The 21,139-nt window shown below is 43.0% G+C and overlaps 1 protein-coding gene across 8 annotated transcripts in view; it reads right to left on the minus strand.

Moving 5' to 3' along the window:
* Positions 1-21,139, minus strand: part of Nfia (nuclear factor I A) — a 544,849-nt gene that overhangs the window by 93,135 nt on the left and 430,575 nt on the right. For all 8 annotated transcript variants that reach the window (XM_052718430.1, XM_052718426.1, XM_052718425.1 and 5 more), the window contains 2 exons: positions 12,085-12,202; positions 5,316-5,443 (listed from right to left, as the gene is read on the minus strand). In XM_052718430.1, the coding sequence (XP_052574390.1) occupies positions 5,316-5,443; positions 12,085-12,202 (246 nt within the window). The remainder of the gene's footprint in view (positions 1-5,315; positions 5,444-12,084; positions 12,203-21,139) is intronic.

The following is a 21,139-nucleotide window of genomic DNA, read 5'->3' on the forward strand; positions in this document are numbered from 1 at the left end:
GATAAGCAGAGACATTTAAATGGGGGAAAGGAAGAAGGAAGGGAACAAGGGAGGAAGAAAAAGAAGGTGATTTTCTTGATTGTAATGAGGGTCAGGAGCTGCCCAGTATGTGGCCTTCTCTGATCCTGGTGAAAATGAGTGGGTTTCTATCCATTTGGGATAGTTTTATAGCCACTGCTGCTAAACACAGGGAGAAAGGCTTGAGAGCATAACATTTAAAGGGAAGTGACTTCCAGATAAGTTGGGCATGTCCCACACCTGTACAAAAGCTGGTGCTCTCAGCCTCTGAGAGCTGGGTGTCTCCGATGCATTTTTGAGACACTTCCTGTGGAGCCCATTTCAGGTCTTCAGGGGCTTGGTACTTACATATGATTGTGTAAGAGAAAAGTGGAGACGGAAGAGTGGAAATTTCTAGTACCAGTGAGGCAGGGGGATCATCTAAACCAAATCAAACACGCTACAAAACCAGATAATCTAATCCATATGAAACACCTTATAAAACAGAGCACCACTGAGATTCTTGATACAGGCTTCATCTACCATGAATTACCTTTTATAATTTTTTTGAAATGATATAGAAATATACCTTATAACTATGCATATTTCTGGAGGTAGAGTGCTGCGTTTCGATGCATGGACACCTTGCCCAATCACTATGTCAGGGTAGTTCATGCCTCTCTCACCTCAAACAGTTACCATTTCCTTATCATAGGGACAATCAAACTCCTCATTTTTGGTGATTCTGAGGTATACACATCATTAAATGTATCATTACCATCATATATCATGTATCAAATCACTGAATGTAGCAGCTTTACTGTGTGACAATGTGTAGTCGCCCATTTCACTGTGACTTCATATGTATTGACCACTGTCCCCTCCATCTTGGCTTCCTCCTTTCTTCCCCAATTGCCAATAAGCACTACTCTTGTCAATTACCTTTAAAAAATACCTGGCTTATTAGAGGAAAACCCGTTAAGGAGAAGGGTAGTCGGAATATAGTTTGGTGCCTACTACGGATCGATGAGATGCTTGGCTGAGCCTCAGCAATTATTTTCTCCCACTGTTTGCTAGTAATTAGATTTGACTGGAAGCCTGCAGGTTAAAAATATAGTAAATACCAATTTTTAGAGGGTTGTTGGCAGCAAATTCTGCTGTCAAGTATAGAAGAAAGCTCCAATCGCTCTGCTTCATTCAGTCAATATTTATTGAACACCTATTATGTTCTACACACTGTTGTGGGTTTTAGGGACGCAGCAGTGTAACAGATGGACTAAGTCACACTCTGATGGAGTACATATTCTAGGGTGAGAAGAGAGCAACAGTAGCTGGAGCATGGGTAAGGCGAGAGGGGCGATGAATGAGATGGAGGGTGAGGATACCAGGCCAGCAGCTACTTAGGTCACTGAGAGCCTCTCTCACAGAGCATTTGAACAAGTCCTAAATGCTGAGGATTATTTGATTTTATGGATGACATGACAGATATTTCACCATTAACAGTTAATATTCTGCTTATATATACTGTTCTATGTGTATTTAGTAGCTCATATCTTTTTTTCCTGATCCAGGTTCCATGATAAGAGTTTGAGATAAAGAACACAGGGAATTTTCAGGTCTTTCTAGTGAGTTATTTACTATTTATTATGGTATGAGTCTGGAACACAGATCTTGAAACATTAGCATAAGTAATCATGCTAAAGAGGTTAAATACAGAAGCAAACTTATATCCTGGAGTCAACTTTGATTTGAAAGACAGATCCTGGCCACAGACACGCCAGCAGTGTGGGCTTAGGCAAGCTGCTCACAAAACAAACAAACAGACAGACAGACAAACAGACTGACTAACTAACTAACTTACTAACACACACCAGAGTCTGCACATTTTCAAGACCATCAACTGAAAAACAACACTGGTGCACAGTCGCACTCAGGTACCGAACCAGAACTCTGCCTCAGCCAATGACTGCACAGCCTGCTGCTTCCCTTCCTGACAATTTATTTGCATTATCCTCTCATTGGCAACTTTTCACTCGTGTGCCTGAACAGCCATGGATGGTATGTGAATTCTGACGGACAGAATTTCACAGGGCTCACTCACGTCACAGTGCATGACAAGATACAGATCCAATCCGAACAAGGTTTGAGACAACGGGGAAATGAAACCAAGTGGAGGGAATGCAGTTAGCGCTGAGAGAAGCAGAAGCCAGCTCTAGCCTGTCTAGTGTTTCAGACAAGCATCATCTCCTGCGTGCTGCTGCACAGACAGGCAGAGCTGTGTACCAAAAGTGCACAGCGGAACAGGATACCACCGAAGACATTTGAAAACTAGGCATGTAACTCACTGGATGTCTGGACTGTTTCACTTTCCGACATCTTCCTGTGGCTCAAGGAAGTCTCTCCTGGTCACCTTCAGGCCTCTGTAGTTAGGGAGCCCTGGAAACCCAGGGAGGCCTATCCCAGATGCCCAGCTCTTGGAGGAGAGCGTGAGTACAGCCGTACTTCCTGTGCCACACCAGAAGCATAAACCCGGTGCCCTTCATACTTGTTTGAGAGAATTATCCCAAGCGCAGGCTGCCCATGCATTTGGACATACATAATTCCCAACATATTTCTGAAGGCAATTTACATGAGTGAACCACTAAAAGCCTCCCACTTAATTAACTGTACCCCTGGGGAAAAGCTATGGAGGCCCGGATAAGTGTGGGAACAACATAAAGGTGTTCTCTGTGCCAAAAAGGGGATTGGGCTTGATGGAAAATCCCCAAAAAGGACCATCTGGCAGCATAAATTATCCATTTAAAGTGGCTGGTGTGAGCTAATGACACCAAAGTCGCCATGAACATGTGCAACATCCCTCAGTTGTGTTTTAATGTCCCCTCAGGCCCTGTTTCAATTATGACTTTCTATGCTGAATATGGCCAAATATAAATTTATCCACTGTGCTCTCCTGCCCCCACAAATACATGCCATGAGATTGCATTTTTCTTTAATGAAACAAGGACAGACAATGGGCAATCCCTTCAGGAACACAATTTCTTTAAGAAGAAGGAAAGGAAAAATCTCTCCATGTAAAGAGGATTTAACCATTAAACTTAACTTTCTGATGACTGCAAGGGGTGTGGAGACACAGACGTCAGGATTTATAATTATTTGACTCGTAATGTGTAGGTATGAACAGGAACCACTTTGAATGAAAGAGTTACTAGGCCAAAGTATTCTGCTCCACCAGCCCTCACAGTCCCTAAATACAATGCCAGAGAAGAAGTAGAGGAGGCTGGAAAAGGCTGGGCTCACTGTGCGGGAGCTTTGTGTCTACTAACATCATAAGCCAGCTTTAGCATACGTGGGACATGTGCCTATAGCACCCCAGCACAAATGGACCACACCTGTATATATATACTTGACGCTAACTTTCGCTGAACCAGGAAGGTTAGGACTAACTTTAAAGGGGGCTCAAAAAAGTGTTCCACCTTTTAATTTTTTTAATACACGTGAACTTTTCATCAGCACTACACAGAGGGCACGGTGTGCCGGCAACGGAAGCCAGCATTAGCATTCTTGCCTGACCAGCTTTACTTCTCAGGCACTTTAGGCTAGCTGAGCTATGCGCGCGGGAAGTACCTTTGTGAAGTACAGCCTGCAGAGAAAAACGACCACACCCGGAGTGCTGTGGGGGTGACATGGGCAAACAAGGACCCCAGAGGATCTTATCACCCCTGTGTTCCTCACAACACTGAGATGGGTTGCTTCTGATTCCACGCCTGCTCTAAATCCCCTGAAAGCAGGAGCCACCGCCTCCTCATCGACCCTTGAGTTCTCAGAAGTGGCATCATACTTAATCCAGAAATTTCCACTGAAGATTGCTGAATGGGTGACCGGATGAGCTGTGTGCGGGCACTGGGCAGAAGGAAATCACACAGAAGTTTCACATTTTCATAAAAGAACAAGATAAAAAAAAAACCCAGCCAATAGGGCTTGGGGGTTTACTGTTACTTGTTTTTAATTAGGATAGAATGCAGCGAAGGTAGGGAGGAGGCACACACTTCTGTGAATGTCAGACATCATATCGATTATGGAAACTCCCATAATCAGGATCCAGATGGTTCCATCACCCTAAAATGTCCCTTCTGCGGCTCCTTTAGAGTCATCTAAAGCCATCTATAGCCATGGCGTTTGTATACTGCAAAACTGTTGGGGAGGAGAGGGAGGTGTAAGCTTTGAAGATGAGGGGCTAGTTCCAAGATTTTCTTGGTGCCCGTCTGTTCTTGCAGGCAGTTACTTTGAGACCAGAGTGGGGCTGGAGAATTTGTGTTCTCTCTCTCTCTCCCCTCCCCCGCCCCCCCCCACGTATCACTCTGTGCTGGGTATAATTCTTAAGTGGACAATACAGATCACCTTACTTCATCCTCAAGAGCACTGAAACAGCTATTACTACTGTCAGGTTGTGTTTTACAGGAAGGTTGTGCCGTCTATAACCACACAGCCCTGTCACTGAAGCAAAGACCCCACTTTAGATGATTCCCAAACCCCTCTATCCTCTTACCCAGCTGACTTGAATTGACGGAGGCATTGGAGCCCATTCTCCTAAGCCACGTGGAGGGCAGACATTAAGGTTTGACTTGTATTGACGAAGGCATTGGAACCCATTCCCCTAAGCCACGTGGAAGGCAGATATTAAGGTCTCCAGAAGTGCTGATGTCAGAATTGCTCTGAGATTCTACAGCCACCACCTGACGACCCCAAGGTGAGACCAACAGGAATGTACTCAGGTTAGTGCAGATGGACATAAAGGTGGCTATGGTGTTTAAACAATCATGACGCTAGCCAGCAACAAGAAAAGGAAAAAAAAAAAACCCACCCCAAACGTTCTGATGTTATAAAAATCCAGTCATAATCTGCAACACAGGAGACGTGTTCTGCTTCACACTGCTATCCATGCAGTTGGAAAAACTGATAATTTTCTTATGAGTACTAGAGTATACTTTAAAAGACAAAATAAAAAGAGTATCTATATAAAAGCAAAAGAAAACCGCCATCCCGGCTACTCAAGAAGCGGAGGCAGGAGGAACACTGGAGCCTGGACCTTGAGTCCACTGTGGGTAACATAGTGAGATCTCAGCACAACAAACAACCAAAGCCAAATGGAATGCATGTGGCCTCCAAGTGCAGGTGACAGCCCACGAGCGAGATGACACCCACTCTCTCTGTCTTTCACTTCAGTTTTATCTGCTGTTCTCGGCTACTCAGGCCTGAGTGTGACAACGCAACCACATGCACACACTGTTTTCTTCACGCTCGTGACTCTCCCTGCTTACCTGGTTCTACTTCGTGCCATCCACTGGACTGACTGCCACTCCCCGGGGAGCGCCCTTGGCCTGTGTAAAACGGTTCTTCACCAGGACTGTCCATTTCATCCTCCACAGACTTGAGGCGCTTTGTAGAGCTGAAAGAAAAAAAAAAGAAATGCATGTTTACAAGCACTCTAAGCCACCTTTCTCCTGGATGCTTCGTGGAAAAAAATGTGCAGTTCTGCAGGCTCGTCTGGAGTTGGGCAAGTTACTGGATGTGGTACACACACTTGGCCTATGCGTCCAAGCGCCGGTTTCACCCTTACTGATCGAGTTGTTGCCACCACCTCTATCTGGTGCCATTTTGCTTTAGGGAGCTGGCGGCTGGCTCCTGCTTTGGCGTCCACTTAGGAAGCCCAAGTATCCTGTCTCCACAGATGTGACTTAGGGCTAGCCGTTAGCCACATGTCTAGAAACTTACTCAACTCTGTGCAGAAGCCCCCGGGTTAAAAGTAAGTAAATAAAAAGCAGGGCTCATTATCCTTCTAGGAATTCTTTGATTGCTTTGTGTCAGGGGTTGGGAGGACATTTTCCATCTTCCACTTGGATTTGTTTATTAAAAAAAGACATTTACTAGATATCTGTGTAGTTAGTCCAGCTACTCCTTTAGGCACTGAGATAAAATGCCAAAGAGAACGGCTAAAAATAGCAGGAAGGAAGGGCACAGACATACAGTGGTCTAGGGACTTTTATGTCCTTCTACACAGAGATGAGCAAAGTGACATTTTATTTCACTTATGTGAATGAAGACTTGGTTTCTGCAGAGGAAGGCCAAGGAACTTCCACGATATAATCTCTTTCCTTCCAGCTGAAGAACTACTGAAGAACCTTCCCACCGTGAAGCTTGAGGGTTAGAAAACAACGAAACATCACCCGTGGCTTATTCCCGCGCTAGCTGACCATACTGAGAGTGCCAGCACCACACTGCTGCATGGGCAGACCTCCCGCCCTGGGCAGTGACAGCTGGGAAACCTGCCCGCGTGTCAGGACGCAGAACTCTCCCTGGGTTTCGTTCATCAGACACTGGTGGTGTAGCTCCTCCATGCCAGGGGCGGCACGGAAATGGAGAACGGCGTGGCGAGTCAAGCGTGGCTCTCCACGAACAGAGATGGAGAGGCCCAAGAGAAGCAGAGGGGGCATGAAGGAACCATGCACGGGCTGCAGATGGAGGGACACTGGTACTTACACCTGGAGCTTCAAAAGGACTTCTCAGAGCAGAGGGGCTCCTGAGCTGTCTGTAAGGGCTAATGAGATGGCAACAGGAACAGGAAATGGCTAAGGTGGACTGGTACTCCACTAATGCACAACTCAGGCACTATTATGATTTTAAAAATATTAAAACCCTCTGTATTTTCTGGCAAACTGCCATTGTCTCAAGCTTCATAGTTTTTTTTTCTAACCTTGGGATTTTTCCTTTGCCCCATGACACTTTCATGCCTCAGAACTAAAGAGGGTGATGTCTGGCCCCCTGGGATCACAGCAGAGAATGACAGGGCAGCATCCACCCTCACTGCTGAGCTCATGGCATGAAGGTCACCAGACACTGAGTATAACCCCAAGAGCAGGTGTCTGGCAGCAGTGACAGAAGCCAGGTATGATACACAGAAAATTGCTTCTGAGATGCTGAGACCAATGGAGGGGCCCAACAGAAGAAAAACATGGAGGCCAAAGACGATACTATAAATCTGGACTTTATCCTACAAGCAACAAAGACTTCTGAAGCCCTCTACATAGGTGTGACATGGGAGTTACATTATGGAAAAGTGGCGAAGAGTGCAGAATATGGACCTGGGAAGGCAGCAGAAAAAGGGGGGTTATTAACCTGGAGAAGGGGAGTGCTGTGGGATGTTCTGTATGGCAATTGTGTTGCTGATTAGTCAATAAATAAAACACTGATTGACCATTGGCTAGGCAGGAAGTGTAGGCGGGACAAGGAGGAAAATAAAGCTGGGAAGTGGAAGGCTGAGTCAGAGAGACACTGCCAGCCGCCACGATGACAAACAGCAAGTGAAGATGCCGGTAAGCCACGAGCCATGTGGCAAGGTATAGATTTATAGAAATGGCTTAATTTAAGCTGTAAGAACAGTTAGCAAGAAGCCTGCCACGGCCATACAGTTTGTAACCAATATAAGTCTCTGTGTTTACTTGGTCGGGTCTGAGAGGCTGTGGGACTGGCAGGTGATAGAGATTTGTCCTGACTGTGGGCCAGGCAGGAAAACTCTAGCTACAGGGGAGATAATGTTACTGCCACAATCTTAATTTTAAAATGTGCAGGACATGATTTAGGTAAGAAATTAAAATCATTCATGTGGGTGGTCCAATGTTCTTAGGTTTTAAGTTCTAGTCTCATTAAAACCAGATTATGCAGAAGCAACCCTATGTTACCATGCTAATTTAGGACTCAAGGACATGTCTGGAACTGCCTAGTTAATCGTCTTCCTTTTTCTTGAAGTTTGGTGAAAAATAACCACTTGAAAACCTTTTCTGTTTTATGTAAAATGTATCGAAGGCATGTCCTTTATTTGAGATTATACATAATACATGCAGAAAACTAATTCCAATATATAAAAACCAGAAAACCCTAGTGTCTCTAAATGCAATTCTATTGTCTCTTTTAGTGGAAAATACAAGTGATCTAGCCAGTTGGTTCCCCTTCTTGCCTTGCAAGCAGGAAGCTAAGGGCCAGATTTAAAGTAAATCTCTTGGTCAGGGTTCCTGACCTAATAAGGAGTTCCCTACTTTCTACACGGGGTCTGGCTTCTTCCTCTACACTTAGTAACACTTGTATTTTAAAACTGTTGGCCACTTGAAATCACCTTGCAACTTAGAAGACTGTAAGTTGGGTAAAATTTCCCAGTATACTCCAGTCAATCAAAAACCAGACTTGCATGTTCTGGTAAGACTATAAGAGCTGTGGGGGTGGGATAATGCTTTTTTTCAGGGGAACTGTGCTGCCTTGATATTCCATGATTTTTTTTTTTTTTTCGGTTTTTCGAGACAGGGTTTCTCTGTGTAGCTTTGCACCTTTCCTGGATTTTGCTCTGTAGACCAGGCTGGCCTCGAACTCACAAAGAACTCACAAAGATCCAGCTGCCCGAGTGCTGGGATTAAAGGCGTGCGCCACCACTGCCCGGCCCATGATTCTTATATTATGACACTGAGTCTTATGTAACTGGACGACCAACAGGAATAATTTGAATCCTGCACAATTGCATCCTACACAACTTACTAGCTGTTTTACAATGGCATTTGTGATATCCCAGTATAGACTTGAGGTGCTTACTGAACCAAGCTCCGAGCTGTGCTCAGGGGGCACAGGTGCAGGCTGACATTACTTGAGGAGTAGCAGATTAACTTCGCAGGAGATTCTGCATCTTCTGATGTCCTAACCATCCTTCCCTAGACCCCTTTCCTCCCTTACATGTGTATCAGGATGCCACCATTTACCTGGCTTTGGATTCCATCTCCACCACGGAGACATTCAGAGAAACTAACCAGCCAAACTTTGTGGTCTTGGGAAACAGAAGTACAGGTGACATCACCAGAAAGTTCCACCTCATCCTGGCTGACAACCTACGAATTCTCCACCTTTTTATCGGTATCGGTTTTTTTTTTGATCTTGTGTCTACTCCAGTGTCAGATTATTTTAAGTGCTCAAAAGCTTCTGTGAGCACACGTGACAAAGGATCATCCAAGCATCTATAGTCAATGAGATCCAACCCTAGAGGTCAATTCCACTGTGTGTTGCTCTCCCATTGTTAAGTATTTTTCTGAGTTCTAAAGCTTTGGTTTTCCTTGGGAGTGCTCTAATAAAATTCAGGTATGAACTGTACAGGTGGGGACACCATATGATTACAGTTCACACTGAGCTTGCGTACGAGGACGTGCAGGGTGGACACAGGCTCAGCATCTGCAAAGATGGAAGTGTGGAGAGAAGAAGAGGATCCAGGCGGGAGGAAAGTTGGCAGTGCCAGGAAGAAGAGGCAAGGGACTTCTGAGACACAGTTTACAGATCCCACGAACTGCACATGGATGGCTATCTTGACAAAGTTCTTTAGAATAAAACCCTTACTTTTATTTTTACCCAACTTTTCTATGATTTTGGAGATGCTCATCCTAGAGCAATATAAAGCACATGGGAAACACAGATCATGCTTTTTTTTTTCTTACTTATTTCTTAACTTTTGTAAATGATCTAGTCCTTGATTCTGTTTCTTGCTCCTGACTGTCTAACACAAAGATTCTACTGCATGCTTCCTACTATGTGAGACCTACCTTGTTCTGTATCCACAAGGCAAAACCATTCCCCTTACTGAGGGTTCACATAAACCAATCTGAACATTTCTACAAAGCTCCTCTGGTTTGTTTTTGTGCCCACAGTACCAAGTAAAAATACTTGGTGCTTATTGTTTGCTTCTGAGTTAGAAAAGTTAGACACTGTCATTCAAGGGACATAGAACCAGACTGGGAGGAAAGACAGGCTTAGGCCACTAATAGAGTAACAATATCCAGACAGTGGCTCCTATGAACCTTGATAAGGTGGAGATTCGAGACACTGCTTTGCTAGGATCCCACACTCTATGGCTCTTGGATACAGCGTTGCTGCTAAGACAATTCAGTGTAAATAACTATGGTTTGTAAATTACAGAAGACCTGAATTTGAACGGTGACCCTGTCTTTACCAGGGCTGTGGCCCTGACAAGTTGCTTAACTACTCTATGCTCTGGCGGCTCCACGGCTACAATGGCAAGACAGTCTGCTGGAGATGACTAAAACTGTTGTATGTCAACCTGGGACATTCTTCAAGGCATATTTTCTAATGTGTAACAGATAATTCTGTTGAGTCTATATACTGAAGGACTTTTTGAAAAAAATCACCTTAGGGCACGCAGTGAGATGCCTCAGCAGGTAAAGTGCATGCTGGGTAAGCGCGATAACTCGAGTTCCTTCTGGAAAACTCATGTAAAGGTGAAAGGAGGAACTCCCAAAACTGTTCTGTGACGTCCACTGTACACCTGTGCAAGCATGCACCTGAATGTTCTCGCTCTCTCTCTCTCTCTCTCACACACACACACAGACACACACACACACAACTAAATAAAAAAGTCCCAGGAAGAGGCCCAAATATTACTGAGTTATTAACTACTAATATTTATAATTAACCTCTTATTGGGACTAGTTATTTGCAGAATAGGAGAATGACAGAATAGAAGAATTAGCCTCTTACATGACAATAATCAGCCTTTCAACCACAGGTCACAACATAAAATCACAGAACAGAGCTTGGAGTATATGGAAGGACATGAGGTAAGGGGGATACTGCTAGAGAGGTCCATGGGACAGTGGCTCACATATGAAAAACAAGCCACCCATGCACTTTTAAATTAAGCATTGCCCATAAGTATTTACAAAGCTTTTATTGTTGGCTGAGCACACTGTCTCTTCCAGCAGCAAATATTCAAAGCCCTCCAAGTGTATTAACACCCAAATGTATTCACAATCCCCCTCTTCTGTTATAAATGCATTTGGGATTGGAGACTCTTGTTTCCTTGTGGAGGTAATACTGTAATGAACTAAGAAGAACATTTAAATAAAGCTGAAGACAAAGGCATAATACAGCGTTAGATACGGCAGCTTGATTCATCTTCAAGGTGATGTTTTAAGACACTGGTCATAAAGGTGAGCTGGCCTCCCACACCAAGGGAAATGTCCACACTCTGGGCAGTATTTTAAATCATAAATGTCTGTACTTGCTTTAACAGACATCACATTTGATAAATGTTTTTCTGCAAAGTACACAAACATGATTGGCAGTCCTGCTCTGCTCCTTCCTTTGTTGTCACAGTCCAGTGCTAAAGCCAATTTGTAAAGGAACACCATGGCTCTGATGCCTAATCCCCTACCCGTGGTCCAGGTTATCTAGAGACCGCAGGGTCTCGCAAAGTGCTTCTCCAGATGTTGGCTCTGATGGCTACCTCAGGAGATCGGGAAGCCTGGCAATCACAGTGAGCTGTGCTTTCCAACTTGAGCTTTTTAAGGCCTCCCGGACCACCTGGGTCCAAAGGATGGCCCCATCTTGCTATCTGACCTGCATTTCTTATATAACCTCATACCAGGATACCAAATCAGTTGTAGCTTTGGGGAACTTCAACAGACTGGATTTGGGGACTTATGGGGTCCAGCAGGCTAAGAAGGTTGTGGCCAGGGTGCTTAGGCTGGTGTCAGTTCCCACCATATGCCAATCAAGCCAGAGCACTCTCCTCTCTTCCCCCAGTCAAGTCCATCCATCTTTCCCAGGGAATATGCTACATTCATTAGTGCTCTTCTCCATGTCTTTGCTCATGTTATCCCTCATCCAGATACCTTAAAGTTAACTAGCATTCAGAGTTGATCACCTTGCCCTTTGGACAAAGCCTATTCAAATCATGCTTATTTCATGGCATATAACTGAAGTGATTTTTATTTTTCTTGCTGGTGTGCATGCACGTGTGCATGCTTGTGTGTGTGTGTGTGTGTGTGTGTGTGTGTGTGTGTGTGTGTGTGTGTGTAACTTGCCATTTGTCTCATTTATATTTGCTTTGGCTCTCTCATGAGACAGTCTATTGAGGCTTAACCCACTACTTTTGTCCCCTCCATTGTTATAGACACATTGCTGAATGCCCAGCATGCACAGAATTCAAGATCAAAGTGTGCTTTTCCATGTTTTAGCCTCTTCTGAGGCCACCAATCCACTTACCTGGTAGAGGATGTGCTGGGTAGAGACCTCCTCATTGCTCCTGGACTCATGCTGTAGTATGAAGAACTTTCCAAATCAGAGAGAGAAAAGTTGGGGCCAGTTCCTGCAGCTATTGGTGCTAGAGAGAGGAGACCAAACAAGCCGTAAGTTAAGTCCTGTGAATCCAAGATCAGCGAGAACCTACGTTAGTGCGGCATGGAACACATTTTCTATTTGCATTTATCTGCAAAGCTTATCCAGAATAATCACTAATAAACTGTGACTTCAAAGGAACATTGACAATAAAAAACGGTCCATACCAAAAAGGCATATTCTTTCTGATGTGCCTTTTATCTTTTTCTTTTTTGTAATAGTAAACTATCACCAAGCTGATGTCATTCCTGGGTGGTTTAAATGAAAATACCTCTCATGTTTTAGTCTTAAATGTTTTTTAAATGACTGCCTCAAATTTTCCCTATGTTTTCTCACTTTGATCCCAACAGCTTCTCCTTATCTGTATTTTGGAATTCTGTTCTGAATTTTAATGAGAGTGAATCCATCCATCTAGGTCTCCATTTCCTATTTCCTGCAATGTGAAATATGTGCATTCTCTTTGCTTTATGGCACATGAACTGCCTGCACACATCTGTACATTGAGGTCTGGTTTTGTTTGTTTGGTTGGTTGGTTTGGTTTTCTTCTTTTGGGGTGTGTGTGTGTGTGTGTGTGTGTGTGTGTGTGTGTGTGTGTGTGTCTGTGTATGAGTTATGATTTTTCCAGAGAAATACTGATTGCATGCGCCTTCACTGCACGCTGCCATGATAGCAAGAACTGCAGCTCCAATGGGGTCACATGGCCTGTGAAGCCAAAGTATTTGCTACCCACACTTTATAGAAGATTTTTCCCAACTTCTGATTCAATAACACTGACCTATTTATTATCTTTATAGTGGATCATTTCTGAGATATGATTGCCTGTATTTTTATGTCTTCCTGCTTCTAGAAGCCTTGCCTACAGTAGCTTAATAAGTATTTTTTGAATTAATTTATTCACATCTACCAATCTTCTTTTAAAACTGTAAATTCCACAGTAAGGCTATCAGTTCAAGAAGTCTTTTTGAAATATTATGTAAAAGCAGTACAGTAGATGTACTAATATACACTGTACATATTAAGTCCATATATGTAGATAAATACATTCAATACACTAATACCTGTCAGGAGAAAAGATAATTAGGAGCACCACGAGCCCAGATTTTACTCAGGAAATGATTACGGAGCACTGCTATCACCAATAACTGCTGAGAGAAGAAGACATGTTGATCAGAGATCTGGTCATCACCCATGAACACACTACACGGGAACCTGGCAGATTAAGGTAGAGATAGCTGAGAAGCCTTTAGACAGTCATTCTGAAACTGGCATCAGAAGTGGGTGTCTAACCCAGCTTGAGAAGAAGAGGCTCAAGAAGGTAAAGGGGCCTGAGGAAATGTACCCGCAGAGGATGCTGAAGGGACAGGAGGACACACGCAACTGGGAGGGAAGGAGGAATTCTGGGTAGAGTGACTAGCCTAAAGAGAACAGAAGATGTTGACTGGACTTCTGACAGCTTTGTGTCATAGGACACAGAATGAAAAGGACATAGCTCAAGTAGAGTCACAATGGATGGCTAAGGTTAGGTCATGAAGCATCTGGTATTTTTCTTTAGGAAGCACAGATCTGAGTCTGGAACATCACAAGTTTGTGAACCATTGATGCACTTCTCATCCCTGGGAACAGAAAGCATTGCAGTGAGATCACCACTGTCTAAGCATCAGCCCTGGCAGCCGGAGGCAATCAATAAACACGTGTCATATGTGCAGGTGGCTGGGCTGAGTTTTATTCACTAGACAAAGAAGGGCCAGCAGCCTATGGGGATACCATCAATTTTGCATTTATAATCTAGAAATATCTCTCACTCGTGAGAGGAAGCATGGGAGAGTAGGGGTGGTTGAAGAACTGAGTTAGTAAAACCAGAGGCAGTGATGTCATTTAAACAAGAAGATGAGGTGAGATGATATAAAAGGATGGCCAGGAAGAGCCAGGAGTTAGTAATATTTGGCAATTCACTGTGGCAGGAATGAGTGCTTCTCAGGATTGGTGCTTGGGAGGCAGGATGAATTGTATAGTGCCTTAAGTAATTATGGAGTCAGGAATAGAGCAGTTTCTAAGAATATACATTGAGTTGACTGATAGCAATGACTAAATCTCCAGCATAGCTGTCCTGTAAAAACAATTCTTTACTAAGATATGGAAAACTGAAAATCAAACACCTGTCTCAATAACAGGCTTTAATAAAAAGGGGGCCTTTAGCTCATACTGACAATTGTGTAAACAGATTTCCACTCAATAATGCTGCTAGTCATTCTATCATTTGCTTTTGTGTTCAATTTATTTGCATAATTTCATCTTTTATTCCACAATATTTTATGTATGAAATGGGCCATTATGCAAGATGGCCCATGTCACTCATCATTACCGTAGCTGTCTGCCTGATACATTAATAACATGACAGGTGCTCTTAAGGCCTTGTGTCTCCTGGAGCCTACAGTCATGTGTCTTGGTAACTAGAGAAAATGAAAAGGCATGCCAGTGTCCAATGTGGGAATCTAGATTTTCTCCACAAATTTCAGAGTCGAGCTTGGTGGGAAAGCTTTCTCACCCCTGAGCACAGAGGAAAAGGTGAGATCCTCCTGCAGTTGGCTGTTATAATCAGAGTAAGGATGAGTAGCAAGGCCTGGCCTGAACTGAGTGGGAAAACTCTGAGGCATCTACAGAGTGGTGGACACTGGCACTTCTCCACTGAATACTTCACGTACTGTTCAATTCATCCCAGCAAAATGTCTTTTTCCTCTGTTACCTTTTTAAAATATCAAGGAAGCCAGAATTTGTGAAGGAAGAAACATGCATATGTAAATATGGTACACTACCTCTCCATAGATTTAAAATAATTCGGTCCACATACATGTTCCCTAATGTGCCCTGTATTGACCTCCTGCGATCCATGTAGTTCACAGTAATGGGGAATGCAGCAAAGGCCCCAGATAGCCTGGTCCAAAGTGCTCAGTGGTCATGGTGAGTGACTGGCAAACACGCACATCTAAAATTTTAAAACATTCCTGAATCGAAAACGAGAATGAGCTTCTCAGCCCAGGTTAAATAATCCTAACAATGCAGGGACTCAAACTGTACCTTCTATAGGAAGTCCTTGCACGCACATGTTTACATCACTCTCCATGCATGCAGCCCAAATCGTATGTAGGGTCAACTTGTGACTGGCTAGGAGAGGGCCTCACACCTAAGTGCAGGTTTCCTGTCACAGTGTCCCTATAACAAGCACAGCACTCTCAGAGCCTCCCATGTGGAGAACAGGCAGAGCCTTTGATAAGCAATGAAGACAGAACACCAGAAGGAAACTGTTAGAAGGCTTCTGGAGACCTTAGGAGACCATTTATTTAGGAAGTACTACAGCTATATAGTACCATATCATAGTACTTATGATAAACATGCAAAACTGGCCCCGAGCATTACCATTACCATCATCATCATCATCATCATCATCATCATCATCATCATCATCACACTCTTAAGCAGTTTTTCATGGGCCAGCTGCTAGGCTAAGATCATTAAGCACATCCTTCCATTTAATCCTCACAGCGCCACTAGGAAGGAACCGAGGCACAAAGAGATGGAATGATGTCCCCAAGTCATGAAGACAGATCAGACCACCTGACCTTAAGTCATCCATATCCCAGAACTGCCTCTGTGCTCCTCAACAGCTCACTACCCTTTGTGTAGACAGTTGAAGATCAATAAATACACTTTGAATTAAGGAAATGGTTATCAGCCCCATTCACCTCCCTCAACTTGGAGTAAAAATGAAAATGTATTCTATAAATGTGCATAAGTAGAGGAAGAGGCCCCTGTTTCTTAAGCAATACTGCAATTACTCTAGCCTAAGTATCTTGTTCACCAAGGAATTTTTCTCAAAAGGTTAACTTTGGAAATTGTGCCTTCAGATGTTATTTCTAAGCCATGCATCTTCCCTTCCCCCTCTTTCCTGTCATGAGTAGAATGTACTCTGTGTCATTTCTTAATAAATGGTTTGCTATTAAGGCATCATTATAGTAATGTGGGCTATTGGAAGAAAGGGGTTACTTCAGTAGCCAACCCTCTTGATGACCTGCTCTTCGGTACACATTAGCAGTTGGATAGGGCTGTGGTTATTGAACTTCTGCCATCCACCAGAGACAATCTGCTCAGGGTTGCATTGCTGGAAAGAGAGGACTATGGGAAAAAAAAAACAACAACATTCTATCCAAATTTCCAGGCTCCTCTGCCTGGGAGATGATGGTGCTGAGCTTATGGCCTGTTTGACAAGAACTGGCAGGAAGCATTATCAAAATGTCTACCCATGTGTCCAGCCTCCAGTTGAAGGCACACAGAAGCTGCATTGCATGGGACACAATGCGTAATTAAAGAGCCCCTTTGGTACCTTAGGCATTGCTTCATATGCTTAAAAACAGTAGACAGGACATGAAACCCTCTGCCCTGGAGAGGCTTGCATTCTAGGGATCAGACATCATAACTCTCCTTCCCTCAGATCTGCATGCTCCCTCCCCCAACACACACAAAGGGGGAAAAAGAAATAACGGCCATAAATCCCTTCCAAAGCCTATGAGGACTCAGCACTCCATTTCTAACTTGTAAAATAACTATGAAAAATTAAGACATCTTTTTCTTTCAATTGTCTGACCAAAAACACTCCCAGAGAGTTCGGAGCTTGCACTTTAGACTGGGGGCTGGGGACGCCAACAATAGCACACAGTTCTATGCCGGAACAGTTTCGTGTTGTTTTGCATTCCATTGGCTAAGGTCCTATAAGAAAGTCCATGTCACTGCCACAAAAGGAGTGAACATGGGAAAATACTTGTTCTTCTTTCCATCAAAGGCTCAGTTGTGAGACACACAATGCTATGAAAACTGGCGAATCTGGAATCATCGTTAAAGGAAATTAACTTGGAAAGTAATTTATGGCAAGAAAATCTAACTCCTTTGTTATCTCCTTTTTACTGTAATATGTTTCCTGAACACTGCCTAAAAGAGAGGGCTTTTAGAAAGAAAAAAAAATAAGTATAGTAAAATTAACTCATTTTATCAATTTGTGTTCTCTGCCAGAGTTTCCTGACTGTGGCTATGAAGGGGCTGTAAAACTGATGAATTTGCATGGAAAAAGAAACCAGTGTAAGTAATTTGTGTAAGAGGTAACACGGACATAGACTGCTATAATTCAGACGCCCTGCAGATAGCAGACTGCTGCAGTGTGAGCAGTTATGGGCTAGAAAAATGACCACGCTGCAGTCAGTCTGACTTGAATGGAAATCAATCATAAAGGTACTTTCTCTGCAGCTTCTACACCACAGTCTTCAGCAACTCCTTTGCCAAGCAGATTTCTGGTCTGTAAACCCTGTGCTGATCTCCCCTTTCTACCCCTGTTTTTAAAGGAGTGGCCAAATGCAGGCTGGGAGTAAGGATATTCAGACAGGAACAGAAAAGGAAAGCACTGAACTAAAACATGGATTTCCCTCTCTGTGAAACAAGCTTGCCTGCTATTAAAAGATTTAAGCAATGCTTTTTCTGAAATGTAGTGCTAGGTGCCAAAAGCCAACAGAATGCTTTTAACCCCGCAAAGGCAGTTGTTAACACACACAGATCACCTCATTCACACAGTCGTGCCTTGTGGACACAAGTTCAGGAACTTGTGTATGAGTGTGTGTGTGTGTGTGTGTGTGTGTGTGTGTGTGTGTGTGTGTGTGTCGGGGGTGGGGGTAGGTGGAAGGTATGAGCAAAAAGAGAGATATAAACACAAATTTTTATTTATGAAAGAGGTTTCAATTTTATTAAAATAGACTGAATTCACTGACATGGTGTTGTATTCCACTCTGAATCATGAAGGTTTACCTGTAACAGATAACTACTTTAAGTTTAACTAGTAAGCTATTCCTACTCAGGCACTTTTGTGCATATGGTAAGTCTTGTGCAGAAGGTAAATCTTGAAGCTTGACGAACTCAGACATAATCTCTATGGAGGATGAGCTATCTCCTACTTATTTACATATCCCTCTTAACACACAGCATAGGTCATTTCACAGATTACATGTGTAACAAATGTTTACTGATTGAACTAAAAATCATATGAGCATGTTAATGAAAACAGCAAAGGACTTCTGTTTGCTGATTTTTATTAGGTGTCAGATATGTACATAAAATATATAATTTTATCCTATACTACCCCTAGGGACTATATTAACATTGTTCTCATTTTCAAATGAGAAAATAAACAGTGATGCTTAACAAAGGGTTCAGGAACAGCTCAGGGATTTAACACCAGGTATTTCTAGATATCTACCTAAAGAAAAAGGAGCCACATGCCTGTTCTCCTGGTCTTTGCTGTCTCATGGGCACTGGGGAGATGTGTTTCAAGAGATAAGTTATCACCATAAGCAGCAGGACTTGTGTGCCCTCTTTCTTCTTCTCCAGGTCTTCAGCACAAGGAATTGTAGCTTGTGCTCTCCTGGATGCAGCAGCTCACACTTGGTCAAGGAGAGTGGCCATGGGGCAGTGAATGATGCTGACTGATCTCTTGCATTAGTGGCTTCTGCCTTTGGGACTGGAATTGATTTTCTGCATTTTAGAGCATCATCTTGCCTTAGCTTTTGGTGGAAGTCAGATGTGGTACCCGTTTAGTATAAGATACAGCCTCAGCAACGGGATTCAGTCTTCTTGACAGGGGATGAATTTGATGGCATAAAAGGTCTTTTTACCACAATGATTTATAAACCATGGAAGGGCTTCTACATATAAGCTCCTATCCCAAGAGTACACTGGTACTGACCATTAGCTATATCAACAGAGTACCTTCTTAACAACACACTAATAACCTGTCTACAAAACAACAACAACTGAGTCATTTTCAGCAAGAACTGCTTAATTTTTCCTCCTCCACTTATTAGGTGTTAATTATGTACTCCTATTAATCATATACTGGATGGTTCAGCTTAGTATCTGATGTGTGGTGAGGCTTTTCTGAGTGTGCTCAGTCAGCCTCATCCCAGACATGCCTACAGGCTGTCATCAACAGCCATTCCAATCCGCGAGGGTTTACTACAATCAGATAGTCCAAACCAAATCTCAGTACATTTTGGGTTCTTATTGTGGGGCAAAAGGGATTTCTATCAGGCTTTTGGAAATCACAAGAAGGCTTTTAGCTCCCCAGTGTTACTCATTGGATATTAGTATCTGTTCTTCAAAGTGAGGCTTATGAGCAAATAAAGATTTACTAAAGGATGTATTATCAGGAGTGATCTCCTGAATTTTTACTCGTAAATAGAAGCATATTTTTAAATACTATAGAATTATGTATTATTTAAAATGAAGATATGAGCCGGGCGGTGGTGGCGCACGCCTTTAATCCCAGCACTCGGGAGGCAGAGCCAGGCGGATCTCTGTGAGTTTGAGGCCAGCCTGGACTACCAAGTGAGTTAGTTCCAGGAAAGGCGCAAAGCTACACAGAGAAACCCTGTCTCGAAAAACCAAAAAAAAAAAAAAAAAAAAAAAAAGATATGGTTAAGCCATTCATTTCAGAATGAGGATTTTTGAACACCCTATTACTCATTAAATACCCATTAGCTACCCAGAAGGCTTCAGAAAGGTAGGCTTTAGCTAAAACCATGAGGATTAAGAATGTTCTAGACAGATGAAGAAGAGCAGTACTGGTATGTTCTTATTCTGTCACAGTTAACTGAAGTGAGCAGTATAATGGCTGTAATAACCAATTATTAGAACACAATCCTAAAATTGGTCATTCATAATTATACACATGCTGGGGCTGTCTTTCTGTATGCTGTGAATGTGTTGTTCTAATTGATTGATAAATAAAATGCTGATTGGCCAGTAGCCAGGCAGGAAGTATAGTATAGGCGGGACAAACAGAAGAGAATTCTGGGAACAGGAAGGCTGAGTCAGGAGTCTCCAGCTAGACACAGAGGAAGCAAGATGTAAAAGTACCAGTAGGCCACAAGCCACGTGACAACTTATAGATGAACAGAAATGGGTTAATTTAAGATATAAGAACTAGATAGCAAGAAGCCTGCCATGGCCATACAGTTTATAAGTAATATAAGCCTTTGTGTGTTTACTTGGGTCTGAGCGGCTACAGGAGCTGGAGGAACACAGAAAAACTTCAACTACATACACATGTACATATTTTTAAATAAATTTGCTGATGATAGTGGTCAGCTCAAGGATCAGCTCAAGAACACATAGTAGATGACCAAGGGCAAAGGCTTAATTCAGTAATGATCATGGTAATTACCATTATTGAACGCTCAGTAATTCAACATTAGGTATCCTCTTACTTTTACCTCTGCTATGTTCCTGAGAGGTATAATCATTTATGCTCAGCCTATGGCCAGGACTTTAAGTATTTTGTACTAAATAAATGATTATAACCTATGAAGGAAACACAGACCAGCAGCATTATAAACACTGACCTACGTCCTATAGCTATTAAGTTTTAAACTTTCATCCCTAATATAAAACCTGAACTATTCATGGCACCATACAGCCATTTTGATCATGGATATTCTGTGCTAAACATAGAAAATATAAGCAGAAGCGACTTAGAAAAGATCAGCAGTTGATGGACCCATAAATAGAGACCATGACAACAAATTAGAATGTACATTAAGGTATTATGTGTGTTTCTTTCCTCAAGGTCCAGTGTCTATCATAAGAGTACTCAGAATCTGGTAAACTTAGCAGAAGCTTCAGTGGAGGCTAGAGGACAAAGGGACCAAACCCAGCCATCAGCAGCCCTGACCAGGACCGGCGAGGGCACAGTGTAACAGAGAGCACAGGACACTCATGCACAGTGCCGCCCAGCATCAGAAGCACACTCCCACTAGTTGTAACATGCACAGTAGTCCACATACAATGAATGGTCAAGACATATATCCAACATAGGGCACACACATGTCTA

This window comes from Peromyscus californicus, unplaced genomic scaffold, assembly GCF_007827085.1.
Source record: "Peromyscus californicus insignis strain IS unplaced genomic scaffold, ASM782708v3 Scaffold_5__1_contigs__length_169319896, whole genome shotgun sequence".
NCBI lineage: Eukaryota > Metazoa > Chordata > Mammalia > Rodentia > Cricetidae > Peromyscus > Peromyscus californicus.